The following is a 23,435-nucleotide window of genomic DNA, read 5'->3' as shown; positions in this document are numbered from 1 at the left end:
GTTGACCTCACCTAGTGCTGTTGATATTTGTCATGTGATGCATAATTGTCTGATCCTGTGTGATACTCTGACAGGACACACTCAAGGAGTGGCTGAGCTAACACATACTGTATCTATGCTTGTATCTTGGACCAACACCTATTTAAACAAACTGCCCCCACTCCAAACATAGAGATCCCTTTCCCCACAAAGTTGTCACCAAACTTGCACCAAACTGATGCCTAACATGTAATTAAAGCAACTGAGATCACCTGTAGGATGCATATCTTGCTGTTGTTTGAGATAGACGTACATACCAGTGCTGCCTAATTTTGTCCACTAGATGATGCTCTATTTCCATGAGAGCATAAAAGCTGAGGTCAAAGCACCTGCCCTTGTTGGAAAAAATTCTATCAAATTTGACACTATTTGGCCCCTACAGAAGCCTATAACTTCTTTATTAGCCAATGAATTCCCAAAGTGTATTTTAGTAAAAGCTGCAAAATTTTGAATCAGTGGCCATATCTCGAAGTATTTTTCCCACTGAGAAAAATAATAGGTTAATAAAAAAGCAAACAAAGACGCCATGCCTTCAAGTCTTCCAATTTGTTGCACATCAAAGAGCTTCGGTTAGACACATTTAGGATTGAATCTAACAAAAGCAGCAACGACTGAGGTTAAAATTGTAAACCAAAACAGACTATTTTGCAGACAAAGCTTGCTCTAGATGTGATTGTTTAAATTAATTAAAAGGGTTGTATTCAGTATTCAACCTTATTATTCAGTTTATCACTCATAAAGTAATATATCTTTATCTTTTCATTATTTTTCTCATGTATTTGTGCTCTCTCTCTCTCTACTGTTTGAACTGCTTCTGTTTCCTCTCTTTATTTCCCCTCTGTTATGTTGCTATAGCAGGCCTCTTCTTTCATCCTCCTAAATTATTTACTTCTAGAGGTCAATTGTGGACAAGATTTAGGGGAACCAAATTATGGAATGGCTTTTCACACTTAACAATTTTTTTTTTCAAAAGATGCTTAAAAGACAACCTAACAACCTGTTTTGTAATTATTTCCTTATTTATTATATGTATTCCATGTTTCAGTTTGTACTTATAATCTGCAGTTGTTGCATTCACAGGGACTTGTAGCATTACTTTTGTGTAGGAGTAAATTAACTGCATTTGTATGAAAAGTGATACACAAATGAACTTGTACTTAAACTTGAAACTTCACTTTAGATCAAAGTTGATGATTCCACTCCCTTTGTCCCTGCTGCTGTCAAGCTGCAAAACCAACTCTGCTCCCAGCAGACCACATGACACATGTGCAATTATAGCTTTAATAGTTTTTCTCTCTGTACATATAATATTTCAGTTATTGTGGATTTATTATTGTTTTTTATTGCTTATTTATAATACTTGTTTTTATCTTGTCTTTCTTTTACTATGTCTCTTGTGTGCACTTTTTTTTTTATATTTAATGTTTTAGTTTTATTTAGTATTTCTTTAAGTGTACTGATTTTTAATTCCTTTTTTTTTTTTTAAGGGTTTTGAGTGTGCATACAGATGCCTTCCCATTGATTGGCTAACTACATATAATATTTCAGTTATTGTGGATTTATTATTGTTTTTTATTGCTTATTTATAATACTTGTTTTTTATTTAATTTTATTTTTATCTTGTCTTTCTTTTACTCTGTCTCTTGTGTGCACTTTACTCTATGCTGCTGCAATCCTGCAAATTTCCCCGCTGCAGGACTAATAAAGGATTATCCTATTTTATCTTATTTCATCTTAAATATTCTTTTTTTTTTTATATTTAATGTTTTAGTTTTATTTAGCATTTCTTTAGAAGTGTACTGATTTTTTTAAATTTATTTTTTAATTCCTTTACTTTTATTTTAAGGTTTTTTTTGAGTGTGCACACAGATGCCTTCCCATTGATTGGCTAACTACATATAATATTTCAGTTATTGTGGATTTAATATTGTTTTTTATTGCTTATTTATAATACTTGTTTTTTATTTCATTTTATTTTTATCTTGTCTTTCTTTTACTATGTCTCTTGTGTGCACTTTACCCTATGCTGCTGCAATCCTGCAAATTTCCCCGCTGCGGGACTAATAAAGGATTATCCTATTTTATCTTATTTCATCTTAAATATTCTCAATGAGAAAACTTCAAAAACTCATTTTTTAATGTTTTAGTTTTATTTAGCATTTCTTTAGAAGTGTACTGATTTTTTAAAATCTATTTTTAATTCCTTTATTTTTTTTAAGGTTTTTTTTTGAGTGTGCACACAGATGCCTTCCCATTGATTGGCTAACTCACCCGTCAATCAACAGTGGGCGGGGCCAGTGGGAGTCACTCTGAGAGCTCAGAGACGACGGAGCTGTCAAACAGCAGCACTGATGAAGCACTAACACCACCCCGTGCGCTCCGACAAACACCACACTTTGCTCTTTTGTGGAGACAAGGACGACACAAGCAGACATCCAGGTCACTTCAGCCTTTCTTTGGGGGTTGATTTGGACTTATTAACCCCGCCTGCGACGGAAGAAAACTTCCTGTTTTGGATCAAGCTAATGTTTGTTAGCTCTGTGCTAAGCTAGGGGTTTGTTGACAAAACAGCCAATCAGCTGTTTCTGGACTTTGTGGTTTTTTTGATCAATGCAACAAGAGAAAGGCATGGGACCCAGCTTCAATTGCTCCTGTAAACATCTCAAAGAAATACTTAGGTAAGTGGGCTTAAGACTTTATTAATTAAGTAAAAGACAACACTGACTGCTGCTGCTTTGGTTTGTTTATGTTTTTGTGGTACACCATATTTAATAGGACTTGTATTATCCTGCTGTTGACTCATACTCATGAGATTCTTTCAGGTGAAGGAAATATTCCTGAACATTTCAAGACCTTCTTCAAAGCAAATCCACAAGTTCATTCCTACTCAACTCCTCAATCTTTAGATCTTCATCCTCCTAAATTATTTACTTCTAGAGGTCAATTGTGGGCAAGATTGAGGGGAACCAAATTATGGAAAGATGCTTACCAAAACAGACTATTTTGCAGAAAAAGCTTGCTCTAGATGTGATTGTTTTAATGCATTAAAAGGGTTGTATTCAGCATTTGAGCTTTTTATTCAGTTTATCACTCATAAAGTAATATATCTTTATCTTTTCATTATTTTTCTCATGTATTTGTGCTCTCTCTCTCTCTCTCTACTGCTTCTGTTTCCTCTCTTTATTTCCCCTCTGTTATGTTGCTATAGCAGGCCTCTTCTTTCATCCTCCTAAATTATTTACTTCTAGAGGTCAATTGTGGACAAGATTTAGGGGAACCAAATTATGGAATGGCTTTTCACACTTAACAAAATGAAGGCTGAAATGTTTCAAAAGATGCTTATAAAACAATCTTACCCCTGTTTTGTAATTACTTTCCTTATTTATTATATGTATTCCATGTTTCAGTTTGTATTTTTAATCTGTAGTTGTTGCATTCACAGGGACTTGTAGCATTACTTTTGTGTAGGAGTAAATGCAGGGGTACAAACCCAAATCCCCTTAATCAAAATCAAACCCGGCTTATTCTCACACGCACATAAATGCACACATGAACACACACACACACACACACACACACACACACACACACACACACACACACACACACACACACACACACACACACACACACACACACAAACATCTTGCATCTTTTGTTGTTTATAATGTATTATTATAAATCATATCTTGTAAAAATGCTTTTTCAACAATATTTCATACCACATGTATTTTCTTTTTGTATTCGTTATAGTATTGTGATTTAAATTTTTTTTTATATTATATAGGTGGAGGCTTCAAATAAGCCCAGTGGGCTTTCTGCCTCTTCCTGCACTATAATATTATTTATCAATGTTATCTTTTTTTATATTTTCCGATTGTACAAATAAACTAAACAAACAAAAAAAAAAGATTTCCTGTCTATGGGATCAACGTAATGGGCAGGTTTTCTTTTTTTTGCCCCATGAACTTGTTCATTGCTTTAAACCCTGGAAGAATGACAGGTATGCGGCGGATCATATATCGTTGCAGTTCAACACAATAGATTGTGGACAGATAAGAGGCTTCTATTCACTTTTGTTGAACGTGACCTTGCTCAATTACTTGACAAAAAGATTACTTATATTAGTGAACCTCTCAACTATCTGAACACTAAAATCCACACAGTTACTCTGAGAGTATTTTATTAGTAGTTTAAATCAGTGTGATTTGTTCTTGTTTTTTTCTTCTTTTGTGATCCAGGTATACACACACAAAGTTCTCTAGGAACAAATAACTGTCTCTCACACACATTCACACACACACATTTAATACCTCTTGCCCTACAGAGACACTTTAACCCTTGCTGCAACCTATCATTATAACATCACTTACGTTTTGATTTATTGCTGACATTTTCTATTAGTCTGTAATCCACCGGGACACAGCTGGATAGTGTTCAGTCCCCCAAAACTACTGTTAAAACATTTGGCCTGAGGCTGCTTTGGAGATGTCCCATCTGTTTTGGAGTAGCAACAAGCCACATTTTACAGACCGAAAAAAGTCCAGCTTTTAAAATTCCACCCTTTTCCATGCTGAGTCCCTTTGCTGTGGTGTCTTAAACCCAAGCCCTTTGAATATGTAGGCAACAGGCTATAGTTTAGATACACATATAGTATTGCACACTGGTGGCTTGTCAATTTTCTTTTCTTCTAATCACTTGCATCAAGAAGATTTCCTGCAGTATGGTTTATTGAGAGTTATCATATTGCTCTGTGATATGATCTCATTTTTAAATGGTATAAAATTGTTTTATAGTATATGACTAAGGTAGCCGTCATTGTGGTTGGTGTTCTGTTGATGGACTGATGATATCTTTTTTTTTTTTTCTTTTTTTTTTTTTACCACAGAAGTGGCTGTTAAAATATCTTTTGGTGGTCAGTATACTGCTTTAAGCTGGGAAGATCATCCTGACTAAAGATAGATTTTTACCCTCCTGCAGTATCTTGTAGAATACCTAAGAGTTCAGCATATTAAGCAGTTTGCATCATTTGCATGACTAAAACTGTGATAGTGAGCGTAGGAAGTTCGTTCTTAGTCAGAATCGGTGGCTTTGATCACTGATGTGGGCGAGTGTGGGCACAGAAGCTCTTCTCTGTGGCTTCTAGCAGTTTTTGAGTCAACGGTGAATTTATATCTTGACCTACTCAGATTCAATGACGTAGAAGAAATGTGTGTCTCAGTTCTCGTTCTTGGATGGGGACGCTACTTCAATGAGAAAGAATAGCCTTGGCCCTGGCACTTGTGGCTTGCATTTTTCTTGGCACTGGCACTTTTTATTCCTGCGGTACGATTTCAACAGGGCAGAAAATGAAGTGTTGTTGAAGAGTAAAGAAGAAAGTTGAAGATGAAAAGCCTTTTAAGGACGTGGCTCTGGGACAGAGAATGATGTCAGAAGTTTTCTACTAGATCTGCAGAAAGCCTCTAGTCTAGTGTCTGTGACGTAATGCTAATGGCCCAAGGCAGAATCTGGCCGTGTCATCTCAATGCTGTTTTTAGTATCTATTCTGATGAAACCTCTTCTTGGTCTAAGATTGACTCTGTCCTTTCTGCTTTGGTTCAATAAATTCCTTTTAAATTTGCCACTGTTCCTACCCATTTACTGGAATATATTTTACTGAATGATTCAGGTTACCTCTTGTGTACACGCATTGTAAATTTCTAATTGCATCAGACATATATGACTGCAATGTGTTATTGCTGCGTGGGGGGTGACATAAATCTCAGAGTACACGATGGCCGGCTACCCAAGTGATAGTGTGAACTCGATTACCTTTTTTTATGATATGCATGAGCTCATTGTGGGACACAAGTACTTGAAGGAATAGTTCAACCACAAGGGAAAAGTTGATCTAGGTTAAAAAGTTCCTCTAATTCCCAATGTGACATCTTCTGTTCAAACTCAACAGATATTCAACTTACAATATTTGACATCAGTGAAAAGCAGAAACCCTTGCAACTAACAGATGGGAACAAAGTGATGTTCTGCATTTCTGCTTCAACAATAACTTGAATGATTAACTGATTATCAAAATAGCTGCCAATTCATTTTCTGCCGATCATTACAGGTCCTCTGTGGAGCTTTCTTGTAAGTTATGTTTACATCCAGCGTTACTCACCAAAGTTGAGTTTTACTCCACCTTTCTTTCAGAGCATTGGAAAAATATTTACAACCATGAGATCACACTCTGGAATAAAGTGTTCTTAAAAGCCACATTGTTTTGGATTGTAAAGACCTTTAGCCACAGACCTCCTTTCCTGTTACCCTTTGTACCCTGCTGATTTTGTTTTGGATGGCAGAAAGGTCCAGGACCTGAGCTATTCCTTGGCTAATCTCCCATAATTGGACAATCGGCCCCTATTACAGCCATTACATTTGGGCCTGTTGAGCAATAGTGGCCTGTCTCATCCATCCTAGGCCCAGTCCACAGCTACAGCTGCTAGTAAATAGCCAAACCTTTAAAGAAATAATAGCAGGCCAGCTGTGGTTGGATGTTTGATAGTCGATGTAATATGTCATGCCACAACACCATTCTTTACTGTGAGAATAGGATTCACAAAAAAAGGATCCTTTTAGGAATAACTGAGAATCTGTGAACAATTAACCCAGCGATTATACTTGTAATATAAAACCACAGAAATGACCCTACATCAAGTTTTCTCTTTACTTTTTACAGGTCTCCAAAGGCTCACTAAACATCTGTCAAACATGTGAAAACCCTCTCATCCTGGTGGACTCCCCACTTACAAGCAGTGAGGAACTCGACTAGTTGGAAACATCTTGGATCCAGCCAGGGTGTGTCACCAGGGGTGCCCTCAACAAAAGAAATATTAAACTGAAGTCTATGCGTGTGACATATTCTCTCCCAGGACCCAAACAGAGTGAAGTCTGTGCTGCCGTGGAACCCTCGGCACCATTAAAACAATCTAGTCCTCTTGTCATGTGGGTACAGTGCAGAAAAAGGCCCATACTACCCTCACTGGTATCACCGTCTTTCACATCAACATGGACCGGAATAAACGCAACTCCATCGCTGGGCTTCCTACGCGACCCGAATGTGTCAACGAGGACAGAGATGGTTTCGGAGGGGTAGGGGGCAGCGAGATGGGCATGGGCCCGCCTTCACAGGTCAGTCGCTGTTCTTTATTGTTATGAGTAGGACGCATTTAAAATGTGCAGAGCATAAAGTACTTTATAGTATACAGGGTTGGGAGTTCAAAAAAAGTAATTCTATTGTTTCCGCTTTCCTGATGCATTTGAAAGAGAAACATTTGTCAACCACGTTGAGTTCTCATACACACACAATATTATTTATTAGGGCTATGGGCCTTTTATGATTGTGATTTGGTCGGTTAAAGTCTGGATCAGTAGTTAAAATCAGTCATACGTTATGTGTGGTTAAAGAATACTCATTGTTGTTGCCAATCGTTTTTGATAACGATTGTTCTTTGATTTTTGTGGCTGAATTGAATTCTTCAAAGTAGTTGAATGAGAAGGTGTGTCCAAACTTTTGACTGGTACTGTAGATACACACAAGAATTCATGTTCTTGGAAGGTTTTGATCGTTGAGAAAATCTGTGTATGCTGGTGCAATCTAGTTTCTAGCCTTCTAGTTCTTTTATCACTTACAGGCAACATTATCTACATCTGTCTCAATTTTTCTGCGCTGGCAAGTAGCAGCGGCGGTCCACACAGCATGCCCATCAGATATAGATCTGAACCTGTTGATACCAGTCTGTTCTTGTCTCCTCCAGGTGGGCAGGGTGTGGCCATCATCCTACAGAGCCCTCATCAGTGCCTTCTCCTGTCTTACGCGCCTTGATGACTTCACCTGTGAGTGGATTGGCTCTGGATTCTTCTCTGATGTCTATAAGGTGGGTGGTTTGTCTTCTCTTTTCTGGGACTCCTCAGGTTCTCTTTGATCGTCTTGCCTTTTTTCTTGCTCGACTTTATCTTTTTGTTGCTTTCAATCTTTGACCTTGTTTTGCTATTCATGCCTCACTCTGCCCATCCATCCAGGGTGGTTTATTATAGACCAGACAGTCTGTCAGATCACATACTCATTTGACCATAGGATTGATTGATTTTTTTTTTCTGTTACGTGACGAAAGTCGTGCCCGTGCCTTTTATGCAATGGTCAGGATTAATAGTCATAGGAATAAAAGGGAACTTTAATGTAAATAGCATTTATATGTACTTAAACTTTTAAAGCCAAAGTAGTTTTCCATATGATTTGAACATATCAAGCTAATATGCATGGTGGGTCGAAGACTGATTGTTTCTGAGGTCCCTTCATCAGACAGTTTTAGGTCAAGTTAGACTACAGTCACTTCAAAGACATCATTTAAAGACAGACTTGTTGACCCTGTTACTTTGTTCCCTCCCCCTCCAGCCATATAGTCACATAAGCATGTTTGGCATTATTTGTTGGGTTGGTGATGCTAACCAATCAAGCATCAGCAGATAGATTTATTTCGTCTTGTTCGTTGTATTAACAAGGCCACTGTGACCGTGTGAAAATGTGGCACGACTCAGCGTGTTGTAGATAAGGACTACTCATCTAGGAAAAGGAGCTGAAATCAGCAAGCATGGCCTTGGACGTTGTGACTTCTGGATGCTCACCACTGTGTGCATGCAGGACTGACCTCTTGTTATGTAAAGGGTTAACACAGAGACTAAAGTTGACAAGTACGTAGGGAATGGTTGTGGTCTATCGCACATGAATGGAAATAATCGGATTAATAAAGAATAATGGCCTAGAATGTTTTGGATGACATTCAGCCAGGCTCTGATTAATTTTGCAGTATTTATTAATTATGTATCAAAATTTACAAGGCCTTCTATTTGACTTGTCCACAGCTGTATGTGTTTATTGGATTTTTAATATGGTCCCAGTGCACAATGATAAGCACTCTTCTGTACAGCTATGTAACAGGAGATCTCGATTGGATTAGTGAAGTGGTTTGAAATTCAGTTTCCATTGTGTCTCTCTGTCAGGCCACGGATCAGGTTGATTGATTGTATTGTTGATTGTGTCTGACAGCTGTTGGTGAGTGTTGGGATGGCTCCGGCTGATCTTACAGATATGTATTGGAGCAAATAATGGCACATTTATTAGATATTTATGTGCCATATTAATCCATGTGTTTGCATGTATCAGTGAAACAAGTTTGTCTGCGTTGGATGAAACAGCGGACACTTTGCTATCGTGCTGCTGTTTCAAAACTGCATTTCAACCTCAGTATTTTGTTGGTGACCTGGTGAAGAGTAGCTGCCCGAATACTGTCAACAACTGTCTGCCACACCACTTACATTGTGACCTTCCTCTCTCCATAGATATTATATAGATTATATAAAACACTATGAGTCTATCAACCATTTTTCTGTACATTTATAAACACCGGGGGACACATGCTGTACAAAATGCTTTATTAAACTATGTAAAACAATTCATTTATTGTTAGAAAAACAACGTCGTGATGCAGGTTGTAAATTGTCTTGCATATCTATTTAAAGCTATGTGTGCACTGTGCAGCTCTATTATTAAGGGAAATGTAGGCAACTAGTTGAATCATGACTGTAATGGGTCATAAAGAGTATTATTTGTTTCAAATCAGAAGTGAGGGAAAACAGCTGTGATATAACGGTGTTTTTCTCCATCTCAATCTAGGATGGAGCACTTACATGCGTGTTTTGACCACCTAAGCCTGTTGAGGCCTATAATCAATGTTCTGACACAATTTAAACATCACACACATAATCAAGCTAAACAACACCAACACATTTACGTGGGCTGTTATTCAAGTGTGCAATCTATTTTAAGTACCACCTTAGCCTCTAGTTGAGTAATGGAAATATCTCGGTAATACGTTTTTGTTTTTTTTTCTCTGTGAGAGAGAGGAATGCATAGGTAAACAGAGAGAGAAGAGGAAATGGAGTAGGATGATGAAAAGCTTTAATGTCAAGGAGGATGACAGAGAAATGAATGGTGACGGAGGTTGAGGCTAAGAGGTGGAGGAACCGGAGGAGAAAAAGCTACTGATAGATAGTTAAAGAGCATAGAGGGGCAAGACTATTGAAGAGGATACAAAATGGGGATCTTTTCAGGAGTTGAATAGTTCTGGAGAAGAAGTTGATGTGGAGGTTTTCTAGAGCTTTTGGAGGAAAAAAGGGAAAAAGGGTTTGGACACCGGGGTCTATTTTCCAGAAATGAGCACTGGTAAAAAGAGGAAATATTAGAGAGGGTGAGTGTGCAAGACTGCAGTACAGAAAGGCAGTGGACGAGAAGTGAAGAAGAAGAAGAAGAAGAAGAAGAAGAAGAAGAAGAAGAAGAAGAAGAAGAAGAAGAAGAAGAAGAAGAAGAAGAACTTGGGGTTGATTGGTGGGGAGATGAGTAGATGAGGATTAGGGGCGACGGTTTGTTGGAGCCCACAGCTACTAAGAGAACGGGGGGGATGGGGGGGAGAGATCAGGAATACATGCAGATGGGGGGATGTGAGGAGTGAGGAGTGGGGGGTCGGGGGTCGGAGGAGGATAGACGGATGTGGGGGAGGAGGCCTTCAGAGGAGCGGCCATCTGTTGTCTCTGCCGTCCTGCGGTGGAGACTGTGGGCTCTCAGCCAGGCCTCTTCCTTTGAACTTGAACAGAGCGATTTTTGTCTCTGTTATGTAAAAGACAGGCAGATAAAAGAGAGTAGCACAGAATATATATCAATGATCTGTTATGCTTTTTCTGCTATATATAAATATTGATTGACTTTGCTCCAGTTAACAGATGTTGCACCATAGCAACAGATATGTCCATTGCCTTTCATTTTAACACTTCCTATATAATCCATGTTGACCAAACTGTCAATTCCCTCACCTGCTGTAAGTAACTGAAACTGCACATTTTGATTGCTCTGTTTTAAACACATAAATAAATTATGCTTTGTTTTCTGAAGACAATTTCGTATAGTTGTAACAGCTAGTGCCTAGGTATTGTTTAATGATCTCCAGACACTCTGTTGATGCCTTCTGTGACTTTTTCTCTTTCCTTGACCTTCCTGAAATCCCCGGTCAGAAACTCATATGACTTTGACGCTCACAAACACACTCAATAATATCAATTCTCACGCAAATTATATCACTGGTGATTATATATATGTTCCATTTTGCCACCCGCTTGGGCGTCCCAACCCAGAGAACCACCGCGTTCAAAGATGATATAGAGCCGCCCACTACTGCAGTGAATATGACTTACAGTGAGTGTTAACATATATACCGTAAGAACGTTACACATGTCCATAGATGCATGTTTTCAGGATTTTCCCTCCTGAGGAAGCTGTTTGCAATGATTACCCAAGAAAAATGCGGGCTAGCCAAATTATGCTCCACCATTTTTATGTTAAGGTACACACATGGTCTAATCATATGTTATTATTTTTGTTTTCCACAACTAAACACACTGTGTCACAAGTGCACGTTCGCAGCACTGACATACAGCACTTTTCATACTTAATGTGTGGGGTGGTTTAAAATAGTCAAGCTGTAGATGTATAATGTGACCATAGCTGTAATGTGACAGTAAGCAGCTCTGTTTTGCATGTATCTATGATTTCCTCTACTCTTGATAATGTTTGAATATGCTCTTTGTAGCTGCAGGCTCTCTACCTTCAGACACAGTAATTATAAATGTAGTCCTTTCAGACTACTGTATTAAAACCTGCATCATGGTCGGATTATGTTTCTGCTGTCAGGAAGTGAGTTAGTAAGTGTCTGCAGCAGCTCAGTTATTTGGAGTGCTACTCTCTGTGGTTTGCATGTTGATATTTCCTATCTGCATGCACAGGAGTGCATTCAGAAGAAACCAAATTCTTGGTAATTAGTGCAATCCTCTTTATTTGAATCCTGTTGCTGTGAAGACCTCAGGTCACATTACTGTTTCAAAGGCTGTGAAGTGATAGGGGCAATGAATGGAAATGCAACACGGGGCTCCCCGTCTTTAATGGAAGACAACATTTATAGCGAACTCATTTGCATTTGCTTCATTAGAGAGATTTAATGTGTTTAGTGCTCTTTCAGAGGCTTTGCACCCTGTTAAATGGACTGCAGTTATTTTTGGGAAGCAAATGTCTGTGTTTGGAATTACTCCAATTTTAAATCTTTTGAAATACAAATTAACTCTTGAGCACATAACACTGCATGTTCTTTGTCAAGAGGAATGTAAAAGGCATGTTAGGAGTGTTTTTATTTTATATTGCCATACATATGCACTACCATTTTTAAATTTTTCATTTTGTTCCAGTTTTCTTGGCTTTAATCTTGAAATGCATTACCATCCCAATACCAGTGTAAACTGAATATTCTGTAGACTGCCATTTATACATACATATACTGTATATATCTACCTACGTCATGTATAAAGCAACCTGTTACATTAGTTATTACATATTTATTCCAGTATTCCAATATGTATTTTGCACCATTGCCATGCTGTATTATTGTGTGCAACATATAGACATTGTTCATATATGTACATGTATACTTTTAAAATGCATTTATCATCTTTCACATAATGCTAAATGTTCATGTCTATGTCCAATGACAGCAAAATCCGGAGTGAAATTCCTGCCATGTTGACTCATACCTGTCCAGTTAAGCTGATTCTTATTAAACATACCAGCGGGTAGATACTTGGAATTTACTCCAACCAGGCATTGTATATATCTAGCTTTTTTCTAATATACTGTGATCACAATATTATTTCAGTAATCAGATATATTAAAGAGATTTGAGAAACAAAACTATTTTACTTCTCTTCTTGTAACCACATTTGCACAGTTTGAAACTTCAGTAAGAAGAGCTTTGGTGTTGTCTTCATGCAGCGACTTGTCTGCAGTGTTTGCTTGCCTTCCACCCAAAGGCATGCTGGGATCGGCTCCAGCCACCCATGGATGGATGGATGGATGGATGGGATGGATGGATAGATGGATGGATAGATGGATGAATGGTGATGCTACCACCATCTAACAATTAGATGGAAACCAAAATCCAAATGCACAATAATACAGAATTGATTGTGCAGCTCTGGGTTGACACATCTACTTTGTCATGGCCGGTCAGCGTTGGCTGACCTCATTTCAGTTCTCTTTTATGAGCTGCCGTTCTTTTTCTGCTTCCTCTGTTTTTCTGCTGCATGAGCCAGAAGTAACCATAATATAAAAGCTGTGTTTAAAGCTGTTCAAAGCCAACCTATGGTGACCTAAGATGACCATTATTGAAAATGATGTGTTGATTTATTTTGTTTTATATAACCCCAGTTTTTCGCAGCCACCAGAATGTAGTTAACGTAGCACAGTTATTGGGATTAAGCCTTTGTTTTGTTGCACTTAGCTTTATTTGCAGCATATTGAAATGTGGCTTCATTTTTTTATAGGTACGTCATCGGGCTACAGACCAAGTTATGGCTCTGAAGATGAACAAGCTCAGCAGCAACAGAGCCAACATGTTGAGAGAGGTCCAGCTAATGAACCGGCTCTGCCATCCGTACATTCTCAGGTTGGTTACTGAATAATTGACAAACTAATTATATGCAGGGGGACTTCCTCAAAATGTTTGTATTCTCAGATCAGATTTAGAGAATGTGCTACTTTTGTCTCATTTGAACTGAGCTCATTCAATGACAAAAAAACAACATTAGAACCCAACTTAAAGCCACATTTAAGGGGTTAAAAAAACAAAGCAAGCATATGTGATTACTATCCTCTTGGTTGTTGTTCTTAATTGTTGCATCATCTGGCAATATCATCTGCTTTGTAAAACGTGATTGGACCCAGTCAAAGAAACAGATTATTGTTCAAAGGTCTAATCTAAATGGAGTGTCACATATCAGTTAATTGTAACACATTAACAATAAGATGCGGTAATCATTTTGAAATGATTAAATTATTTATTCACAGTCGGCTTATTTTCAGGCTTAAGAGTTTAGGTCATTCAATAACTGCTTATAATAAATTCCCCATTATTTCCACACAAATGACGTTACACATTATATTAGTCATTTATTTTAACACCTGACACTTTTGTTGATACAATATTAGTATCTGCCTCCACCTCTGCGTCTCTCACTGGCTCATGAGTCTGTGGTTGTGACCTGTTTCCTTTGGGGTTGGCTAGAAACTGTGTCAAACACAGAGCCTATTAACTGCCAGCTCCTGTTAGAGCTGCAGCAGCTGCCTGAGGCAGAAAGAGAGGAGGACCTTTTCTGTCAAAAGGGAACAGGACAAAGCTATGAACAATCAGGTAAAATTTTTTTGGAGAGATTTCCAGTCAATGATTGGCCAAACTAAATGAGCAAAGCATGATGCTGTGTAAGCCCCGTACGCCTGACTCTGTGGTCCCTGAAGCTGTCGTGTTCCCTCCAAAACATCAACAGCAAACAGTTGTTATAGTCGTGACTGCATAATATAAACATCATATTTTCGTGAGCTGACCAGTCACAATAGTCTATTTAAATATAAAGTTTAAAAACAACCAGAGTTGAACAAAGTGCTTTGCAAGTGAAAGTGAACAGCCTGTAAAATGTCATGACAAAAACAGAAATATTATACTATGTGCATAAACTTGTCAGAGCAATTTATAAAAAAAAAAAATGTAATCATTTTAATGCTAAAACTTTAAAACAACTAAGAGCAACCAAAGGCCATTGAGAATAAGTATTCCTTGAGGTTTGTGTCAGTGACACAAACACACAAACACAGTTTTAGCTGATGATCTTAAAGGCGCCCCGACTTTCAAATTTAGATGAAAAATCCCCCTGCTGTCCTGTGTCTCTAGTTTAGTTTCTCCACTGCATTTTGTCCTCTATTGAATTTAGGGAAACTTGTTTTTTTATTTAATTTAATTTATTTCTTTTTACTATCCATTTTTGTTGAGTTTTTAATTGTTCTTCTGGTGCACTCCTTCCTCTTATGTTATACCACTTTAAACTGCCTCTGTGTTTTAAAAGGTGCTATACAAATAAGCTGGCCTTGCCTTGCAATTTATGACAGGAAAAGGAAAAGTCTGCAGACTAAATAAAACTTTATTGCAATGAGAATTCAAATGACCTCAGAACCCCAGAATAGTATCGCTTGTTCAGTTTTTTTGTAGTAAACACTTTCTGTCCAGCTCACATTCTGCTCTGGGCTTCTGGGTGGGACAGTGTATGTTTATCAACATGCACATACATGCATACATGTCTGTGTGTGTGTGTGTGTGTGTGTGTGTGTGTGTGTGTGTGTGTGTGTGTGTGTGTGTGTGTGTGTGTGTGTGTGTGTGTGTGTGTGTGTGTGTGTGTGTGTGTGTGTACTGGTGCATACACACACGCAGTATCTTTTACAATACCATCTTTGTTGAGCCAAGTGGATTGCGCGAGTGTGTCTGTGTGTTAACAAGCAGACACTGAGGGGGTCATTGTTAGCTAAAACCCAACAAGGACCCACATAGTCGACCTTTTCATTGCCTTGAGAATTACGAGGCCTTCAACGCTGTTTGTGAACAAAGTTGCTCTGCACACACACATTGTTTCACTTTGGTTAAAGGGGTGCACGGGTCCTTTCTGGGTTTGGGATATTTTTCAAACCTCTCGGGCTTAAAACGCATCAAAAAAAGTAACAAAAAATGCATTGTCATGAAGCTAAAATAAGGTTTTTTCTCTGATATAGTGACATCCAATTTGACTGAATGATGGGAAAACAAACACACACAAAAGCAAAAGAGCATTGTGGAATATTCCCCTTGTGTTTATTAAGAATGTAGAAATTGATAGGCTTGGTTGAGGGAGAAATGGATGGTATGCAGGTGAAGCACCGGAGCTGTTATTTCCCCCCTGATAACAGACAGTCTGGCACTAATCACTTGTCTGGTCTTGCCTGCTGGAATCTTAATCTTTTCTCAACTACTCTTCCTGCTTTCTCTGTTTACTCACAGCACAGAAGGTCATGCAAGTGTTTTGTTTCGATATTACCACCTTATTTTCATTTATCTGACCCTGTAGAGACAGTGTTTGAGCTAAGAGAAACTAAATACTTGATGATAGATAAGTGAGACATGTCTGTGTGTCAGCCTCAATACTGTTGATTTAATTAATTCCTATCAAAGTCTCACACATATCCTTGTGTTATGTCAAAGATTAAATCATTACATTATGAGATATTTAATCTTGCATGTCTTGTGTGGTTTTGCAGGTTCAAGGGAGTGTGTGTCCACGAAGGCCAGCTTCACGCTCTGACAGAGGTATGAAAACCACCATCTCACTTTAAAGCTTTGTGACAAACATACAAGAAGTGAGATCAAAGTGTCTCTACTAATGAAAGGTGGTGCACTGGTGCGCTATGTTCTAATGCTTCTTGTGAACTGAGACACCCACGTGTTTGTTTATGTTCATGCTGTTTTCACGTGAACATCACGTCATCATGAACACAACACAGAAGCACGCTAGTCTGTAATTGTGGAAAAACGAACAAACTGAATGTTCTTTATTGTAACATTTAGGTTGTGTGTTTGTTTGTGTGTGTGTGTGTGTGTGTGTGTGTGTGAGAGAAAGGGGGAGAGATAATTTGACACAAGCAGCCAATAAAATTCTCAAGAAATGCTTGATGTTGGAACATAAACCGTTCGGGTTGCAGTGAGCAATATTTTCCTGCTGCGCAAAGTCTATATTTAACCTGTGTTTGTGTTGGAGAGGAACAGATAACTGTGTGTTGGTGATAGTCATTAATTGGTCAGGCAAAATGCTTGATAAGCAATTGCTATATTTATCTCCTTAATGAAAAAGTCGGTTGTACAGAAGATCAGGTATTTCTCATTTTTTGGAAGAGAAATAGGAGGCACAAAGTGCAAATATAACCTGAAACCAAATTAATAGGGCTTTACTGTTGTAGGGAGTTACTCCTTGAATTTGTTTTGGTTTTATACAGTTCTTCTGCTTTAAAAGACACTGAGCCAATGTGATGCAGATGCACTTTTACAGAACGTAAAAGAAGATATTAGTATGGCATTTGTGTTTATATTGCTCTGAATTTCTGTCACGGTTTACGCAATAACTCTGGGTGATCGATACAATTCTCAAATCACTAGTCTGAAAAACACACAAGTCTGTAAACATTCTTCAATTTACATTAAGAGCTATTAGCAGGGCATCATGACATAGGAAACATTGCTAAATTATGGATTCTCGATATGACAATTTGACTTAAGTAAATCAGAATTTCTGGTTAAGCTGAAACGATTAAATCAGCAACTATTTTTACATTTTCTGGAGAATTTGCTGCTTTTCCTTCTTGCATTATGGTAAACAATATCTCTTTGAGTTTTGGACCACTTTGGGCTCTGGAAAACTGCCGAAAGACTAAAGCTTGCATAGTTAACATTGTAGAAACCAGCAACAGTACGCTAGATTTACAATATTATCCAACCGAAAAAATCCTGCCCGGTGTTGCTAACTTTTTTCTGATGATCTGAAAATTGATGCGTAGTTTGCTCTCAGGATGTAAACAAGATTTCAACCAATACAACAAAAAAATGTCTACATTACCCACATCACTAACCGTGATGTCCTGAGCTGTGGGATGACAGTTTTATGTGCCGGGGTCATACACACATTGGTGCACAAACTGCACAAAAACATACATTCATGACGGATGTAACTGTAAACACATTTGTGCATGTAAATGTGGACAGATGGTACAAAACACTTGATTCATCGCACTCTGAAGAAAGCATACACTGTTAGAAATGCTTCCAGGCGCACACACATGTACGTGATTATACTGTTGCTCTGCTCTGTGAATGCGCTTGTTGTAGCCTTGAGGAACAAAGACACCAACTTTCTGCAGTAACAGAACACATCCTCAGATGCCAAATAGAAACACACATTTGTCTTCCTGTGCTGCAGTTGTAAAGTGAATCCATGCGTTGTTAGACGAACGTATGAATGTACATACGCACACTGCGGTAGGTCTCGTTTTCCTGCTGCAGGGTAAACAGATCCTGTTGTGTCGTGTCAGGACCAAGTTGAATTATCTGACCCCGGTAGCAGGCTCATGCTGTTTTGTTACCTGACCCCCACTATGAGGCCCTGCTCAGAGGAAATGGAGAATTAAGTTACTGCCCCGAGCTACCTGGAGGAACTCACTGTGTCTCACACACACAGACGCATGCAAATCCACAGACAGCTGCAGAAAAAACAAAAAGAAGGCAAAAGAAAACTGTTTTGATAAATAACTTTTAAGAACAACGCACAATACCACAGCTTTGGACAATGATGGACATCCTTCTTCCACAAGCAGCCAACACCTGGCCATTAAGCAGCAAAATAGTGTTCGTTCTGATTTTAGTTTTATTGGTCGGCTCAGATTCAGTTGCATCATACCGTGTTGAGGCCTGAGATGTGTCAGCATTTCTTTGAGCTCCTTTTACCGTGTGAAATATTTTCATCGCTATCTATGACGGCCTCTATGAAAAACTCATAGCAGGATTGCGTGTTTTGATATTTATTGTATGTATATATATCTATGTTTGAAAAATGCAACATAAAGCTTAATTACTGTAAATGTAGCCGTTCCTTTTTATGTGGTGAAAAGTTAATTAATAAGCACAATAAATGAGCAGTTATGATACATTTCACTGCCCTTTTTGCCCATCTTCACCCACCTCTAGACCCACTGAGCACCGAGCCTCGCTTTGTCTCTGCTGAATCTCAATCCAATGCACTTCATAGGAAATGCTCCTGCAAGCATAATCTGGGCTAATGGTAATTCATGACCCTTGGCAGGATTAAACTGCTGTTTGAAGCTGCTCGCAGCAAACAAGGATCATTTTGTTTGACTATTTCCACGTTGTTTTAAAACCTGAAACGCAGACAGTGTAGCACAACGATCTCCCGAAACAGTATGTTTCTCATTTCCTGAGCTCTCTAGGTTAAACACGATCATGGCGAGGCACATATGTGGCTCAAACATGTGCTTCGTCAATTTATTACTGTGATATATATCAGTAACTCGACAAATAGGATAACGCAAATTCCAGGGGAAAATACCGTGCCTGAATAAGAGGCTTTTTTTGAATGCGACTTTACTTTTATTCAGATACTCTATGATGACACAGCAGGTGCACTCTTCCGCCAAACCATGTGATTTGCATGTTGGACCAGGCACACTTTGCATTCGCTGCATATTCTGAGAGCGTGAGAAAAAAATGGGTGCTTTTTAGATCTTGAATGAGATGATAAAGGAATTAAGTTGGATAAGTTTTAATTGTCTCTCCAGTGGAGTTTTCCCCTCTAAACCAGGCAGACGACAGATGTTGAGAAATGAGGAATTTGTCAGACAAATACTGTAATCCTCTGACATCTTGAAGTGGGGTGTGTATGTGTGTGTGTTTATCTGGGTGTATGTGTGTGTGTTTATCTGTGTTTGTGTGTCAGGACATTTGATGATATACTGCGAGGAGCTGCATTTTTTGTTGTGCGTTAAAGCATTGCTTTATCTTTTATTACATGAGTCCAAAGACCTTTTTGGCATTTCAAAATAATAGCAATATTTCAAAATAGAAAAGACGCAATAGACATGACAGATAATTCATGTCGGGTGGATTATTTTTAATGTATGTTTCACTATCCAAGGACAAATTATTGATTTAAAAAGAGTCCTAGGCTGATACAATGGTCGTAGGCCTGAATATAGATCGTATATGAGACTGTAGTTCAGCTCACTTCTTATCATCATCATCACATTCTGGCAAAAACATTTACAGACACTATGTGAAATACCGACGTTGGCTGTCTGAGCTAACTGTGTCACAATGAATTCAACTTAGTTGGCAAAGCAGGTTTTCCATATTAGAGATCCTTGGCTCTAATAAAAAGTGAATATATTTAGCATCAAGTCAGTTATCTGTACGTTTATTTAAAAACAATGTACAAAGATACCCTATTAAAGCTGCCAGTGATTGAAAGCTCTATCTTGTTAGTATCTTTTGATGTCATCCTTGTCCTTTGAGGCTGAACCATCTCAGCATTTAAGATTTACAGTACATGGTCTAGAGAGAAGGTGGGATTATTAGGGTAGTGAACTTGCATTCAGCTGGGAAAGTCACGCACAGCTTAGTTGAAATAGTGTTCTTTGCTGTAAGAAGGCAGCTCATTGGTTTGATATTATAATTGTATTGGACGGGTTATTTCTTTACCAATTTACCAAGATGAAGTCACTTAAATATTCACTGTAAAAATATGTTGAGATTATTTGAAAATTGGAATTAATGTTACCAGACGATAAAATTAGAAAGAAAAATGTACTTGATCTCCAAGCAGCTACATCATTTAAACTGCTTAAATTTACATATTGAATTTGAATGTTTCAATTTTTATTTAAAAAATAACAAGAGGTAAAAAAAACAAGATAGTTTTAAGAGATAAAACCCTTTTTTTTTTAAAAAAAAACAGATAATAAATAATCAAGTTGCAATATATTAGTCCCAAATAAAAATCATATCATATAATACTAGTACTTGTTGCTATTTCATTTTTTTAATGAAGGATGGAATGAATGAAAGAATACATTTGTTTATCAGTTTAGCCAGCAAACTGGCCCTTATTCAGTCTCGTGAAGAAGTAGAGGCCTCCTCCCCTCGACTTCAGCCCCCGTATGTCCTAATTCTGTGCATGTCAGTCACACCACAGCTCAACCAGAGCATCTCTTTAACCCCCATTCCTCTATCTAGTTAACCACCGTTGTTCGTGATATGTGACGTGGGATTAGTGTGTGAGCAGCAAGGTCAGACAATTCTGGATCAAAGCTGACAGGAGGAGTGAAGGACCCTGGGTACTTTTTTTAAAACCCACTGAGCTGATTTGTCATCTTGGTCCTCATTCATGTGCATGTACGAAAACTAGCAGTTCTGTGAGACCAGTTGAATAAGCTGCCAGACAGATTTTTATTCAGCCAACTGCTTGTTCCACCAGCTAGCTCCAAGGCCACGTCTGTAACCAATCAGTCATCCACTCTGTGAGCCAGCTGGATAGACTGTTCATTTGTCTAATGTTAGTCAGTCATATTTAGTTTTAATGTTTCACAAACATTTTTACAAGTCGACCGATACACTTTAAAGGCAAATAACCAGTCTGTTGTTTGTGTCATTGTCAACAGCTAGTGTGATATTGCTATGATTAGAGTATTCACACCAGTTTGCTACTTCTCACATTTAATTCTTGTGAAAAGGGGTTTGACTTCTCCCCAGCTCGCTAATACGATGGTTTTATGCAGCTAAACGAGCAAATTGTGCTTTTCTTGACTGAAGAACATTTAATGTTAGTAATCAGTTGTTGTTTAGCAAATTATGTTGTTTTATTTCTTCAATCCATAGATTTTGAAGCCTATATTTGTGTTTTGTCTGTTTTTTTTAACAATTATATATATCATTATATTTTTACATCTTTATAACAAGTAGAAGACTAGACTTAATGATAATGAATAATATAATAATATAATATAATTCAAGCGTTTTCTTAGATCCATTTGCTAGCCAAGCACGTTTTTTTGTGAGTCCTTTTCTTGTGTGTCAATGTTTTATTAATATTTACCTTTCTTATTTATCTGTGTGTCTCTTTGTCTTTCTTACAGTACATCAATGGTGGAAACCTGGAGCAGCTTATAGACAGCAACAAACACCTGAGTTGGCCCACGAGGGTTAAACTTGCCTCTGAGATCGCCAGCGGTTTGGCCTACTTGCACTCCAAAGGCATATTCCACCGGGACCTCACCTCCAAGGTTAGCTCGACGGGCTAATTGGTTGTTAAGAAGAGAAACCACAGCTCTAAATAGAACTGCAGGCTTTCTTCTGGCCTCAATTCAACACAGAATCATGTCCTGTACATTTGTATTTTTTTTAAAGACATCCATTTGATTTAATCTGTTATTTATTTTGATAAATGTTAAATTTAAAATGTAGTATTTTTGGTATATAATAGAAGGGGAATTTCATTAATTTAGCAAATTTTTCATGACTTTCTTTTGAGTTTGGCTGCTTTTTGTGTTTCCGTTGTCAAGTAGATTCAGGTGACAGCTCATATTGCAATATCTGTGTTCAGTTACAGGAAAATGCAGAAATCTCTAAACAAAAGACTTATGTCCTAATACAAATGTTAGAGAAGTAAGGTGTCTTCACACACGCATCTGCTCTTTTAATCCTAGACCTGTTAACCTCTCTGCAAAGCACACAGTGTCACAGTCAGATGTGATAATCTGTACCAGGCAGCTTCTAGTTTTCCAACTTGACCCAGAGCCATGTTGGCATGGAGCTGGCAGGGAACGGGGGCAGCATGCGATCTGCTGTTCACTCATATCCATTGCCTGCATAAGCTAAGAATAAAAAAAAAAAAAAAAAATGAGGTCATAGCCTTCAAATTATAGTTCCTCAAATTGATACAAAGATCATTTGATTATGACTCGTAGCTCAGTCATGAAGCTCGATAGACAAAGCAACATTCATTCTCTTATATTTATTCTAATTAATGTAATGTTCTTGTTCGAAGCGCTCTCTCATTTCAACTGTGACTTTATGCTATGTTCTAGAGATTATACTGTGTTTTGTTTATAGAGCTACATGTAGATATATCCTATCATTGTAAATACGTTATAAGCTATTAATGAAGTGCAAGATAGACCCAGGAATAAGGCTATGAAGCAGAGATATAAAGGGCAGTTTAAGACATACATTAACAAAAAGTTCCTAACACTTTGAATATGAACCGTATACCGAAGCAGCATGGTACATTAAGTGAAGCTATTCTATTATTACCAACTAGAATGATATGCAGAATTAAATTGTGTATATATAGAACTTTAACGTTCAGCTCAACTCAGTATCTCTGGCTCCAAATGTCAGTTTGTTAGCTAGATTGTGCAAATGAAGTGCACATGCAGTTTTTTTTAAGGTGCAATTACAGAACTGCTACTGCAACATCTAGTGTAACTGTAGATTTACAGATAGTTCCGTTTAGAGTGAAGAGGAAGAGTCCAAACTTCATAGCTATGCATATACAAATGTCCTGTTATTTCCCATTTTTATACAGAGAATGAGACCGAAGGCTTAAAGTCAATCAGGAAGTGGAGGTTTGGCTCAAAACGTTGTCCCGCAAAATGTTTTTTTTTTTCTTCCAATCAGTCAGTGTCACAACTTCCTCAATGAAATATGGGAAGATAATGAAAATGCTTTTCTGTCTTCACAGAACTGCCTGATCAAATGTGAGGAAAATGGCTACACGGCAGTGGTGGGAGACTTTGGCCTTGCAGAAAAGATCCCCACCAATCTGTAAGCAGTTCTCTGTCTCTTTTATTT

At 38.0% G+C, this 23,435-nt stretch overlaps 1 protein-coding gene across 1 annotated transcript in view; it reads left to right on the top strand.

The window, feature by feature from the left end:
• The first annotated feature begins 2,363 nt into the window (after positions 1–2,363).
• Positions 2,364–23,435, top strand: part of tesk2 (testis associated actin remodelling kinase 2) — a 32,699-nt gene continuing 11,627 nt past the window's right edge. Inside the window, exons 1-7 of the mRNA XM_054623430.1 lie at positions 2,364–2,717; positions 6,755–7,206; positions 7,833–7,952; positions 13,495–13,616; positions 16,286–16,334; positions 21,719–21,865; positions 23,326–23,408. Coding sequence (XP_054479405.1) covers positions 7,084–7,206; positions 7,833–7,952; positions 13,495–13,616; positions 16,286–16,334; positions 21,719–21,865; positions 23,326–23,408 — 644 coding nt within the window. The 5' untranslated portion in view covers positions 2,364–2,717; positions 6,755–7,083. The remainder of the gene's footprint in view (positions 2,718–6,754; positions 7,207–7,832; positions 7,953–13,494; positions 13,617–16,285; positions 16,335–21,718; positions 21,866–23,325; positions 23,409–23,435) is intronic.

This window comes from Anoplopoma fimbria, chromosome 3 (genome assembly GCF_027596085.1).
Source record: "Anoplopoma fimbria isolate UVic2021 breed Golden Eagle Sablefish chromosome 3, Afim_UVic_2022, whole genome shotgun sequence".
Classification (NCBI taxonomy): Eukaryota; Metazoa; Chordata; class Actinopteri; order Perciformes; family Anoplopomatidae; genus Anoplopoma; species Anoplopoma fimbria.
Note: the sequence above shows the minus strand (reverse complement) of the source record. Positions and strands in the feature narration are given on the sequence as shown.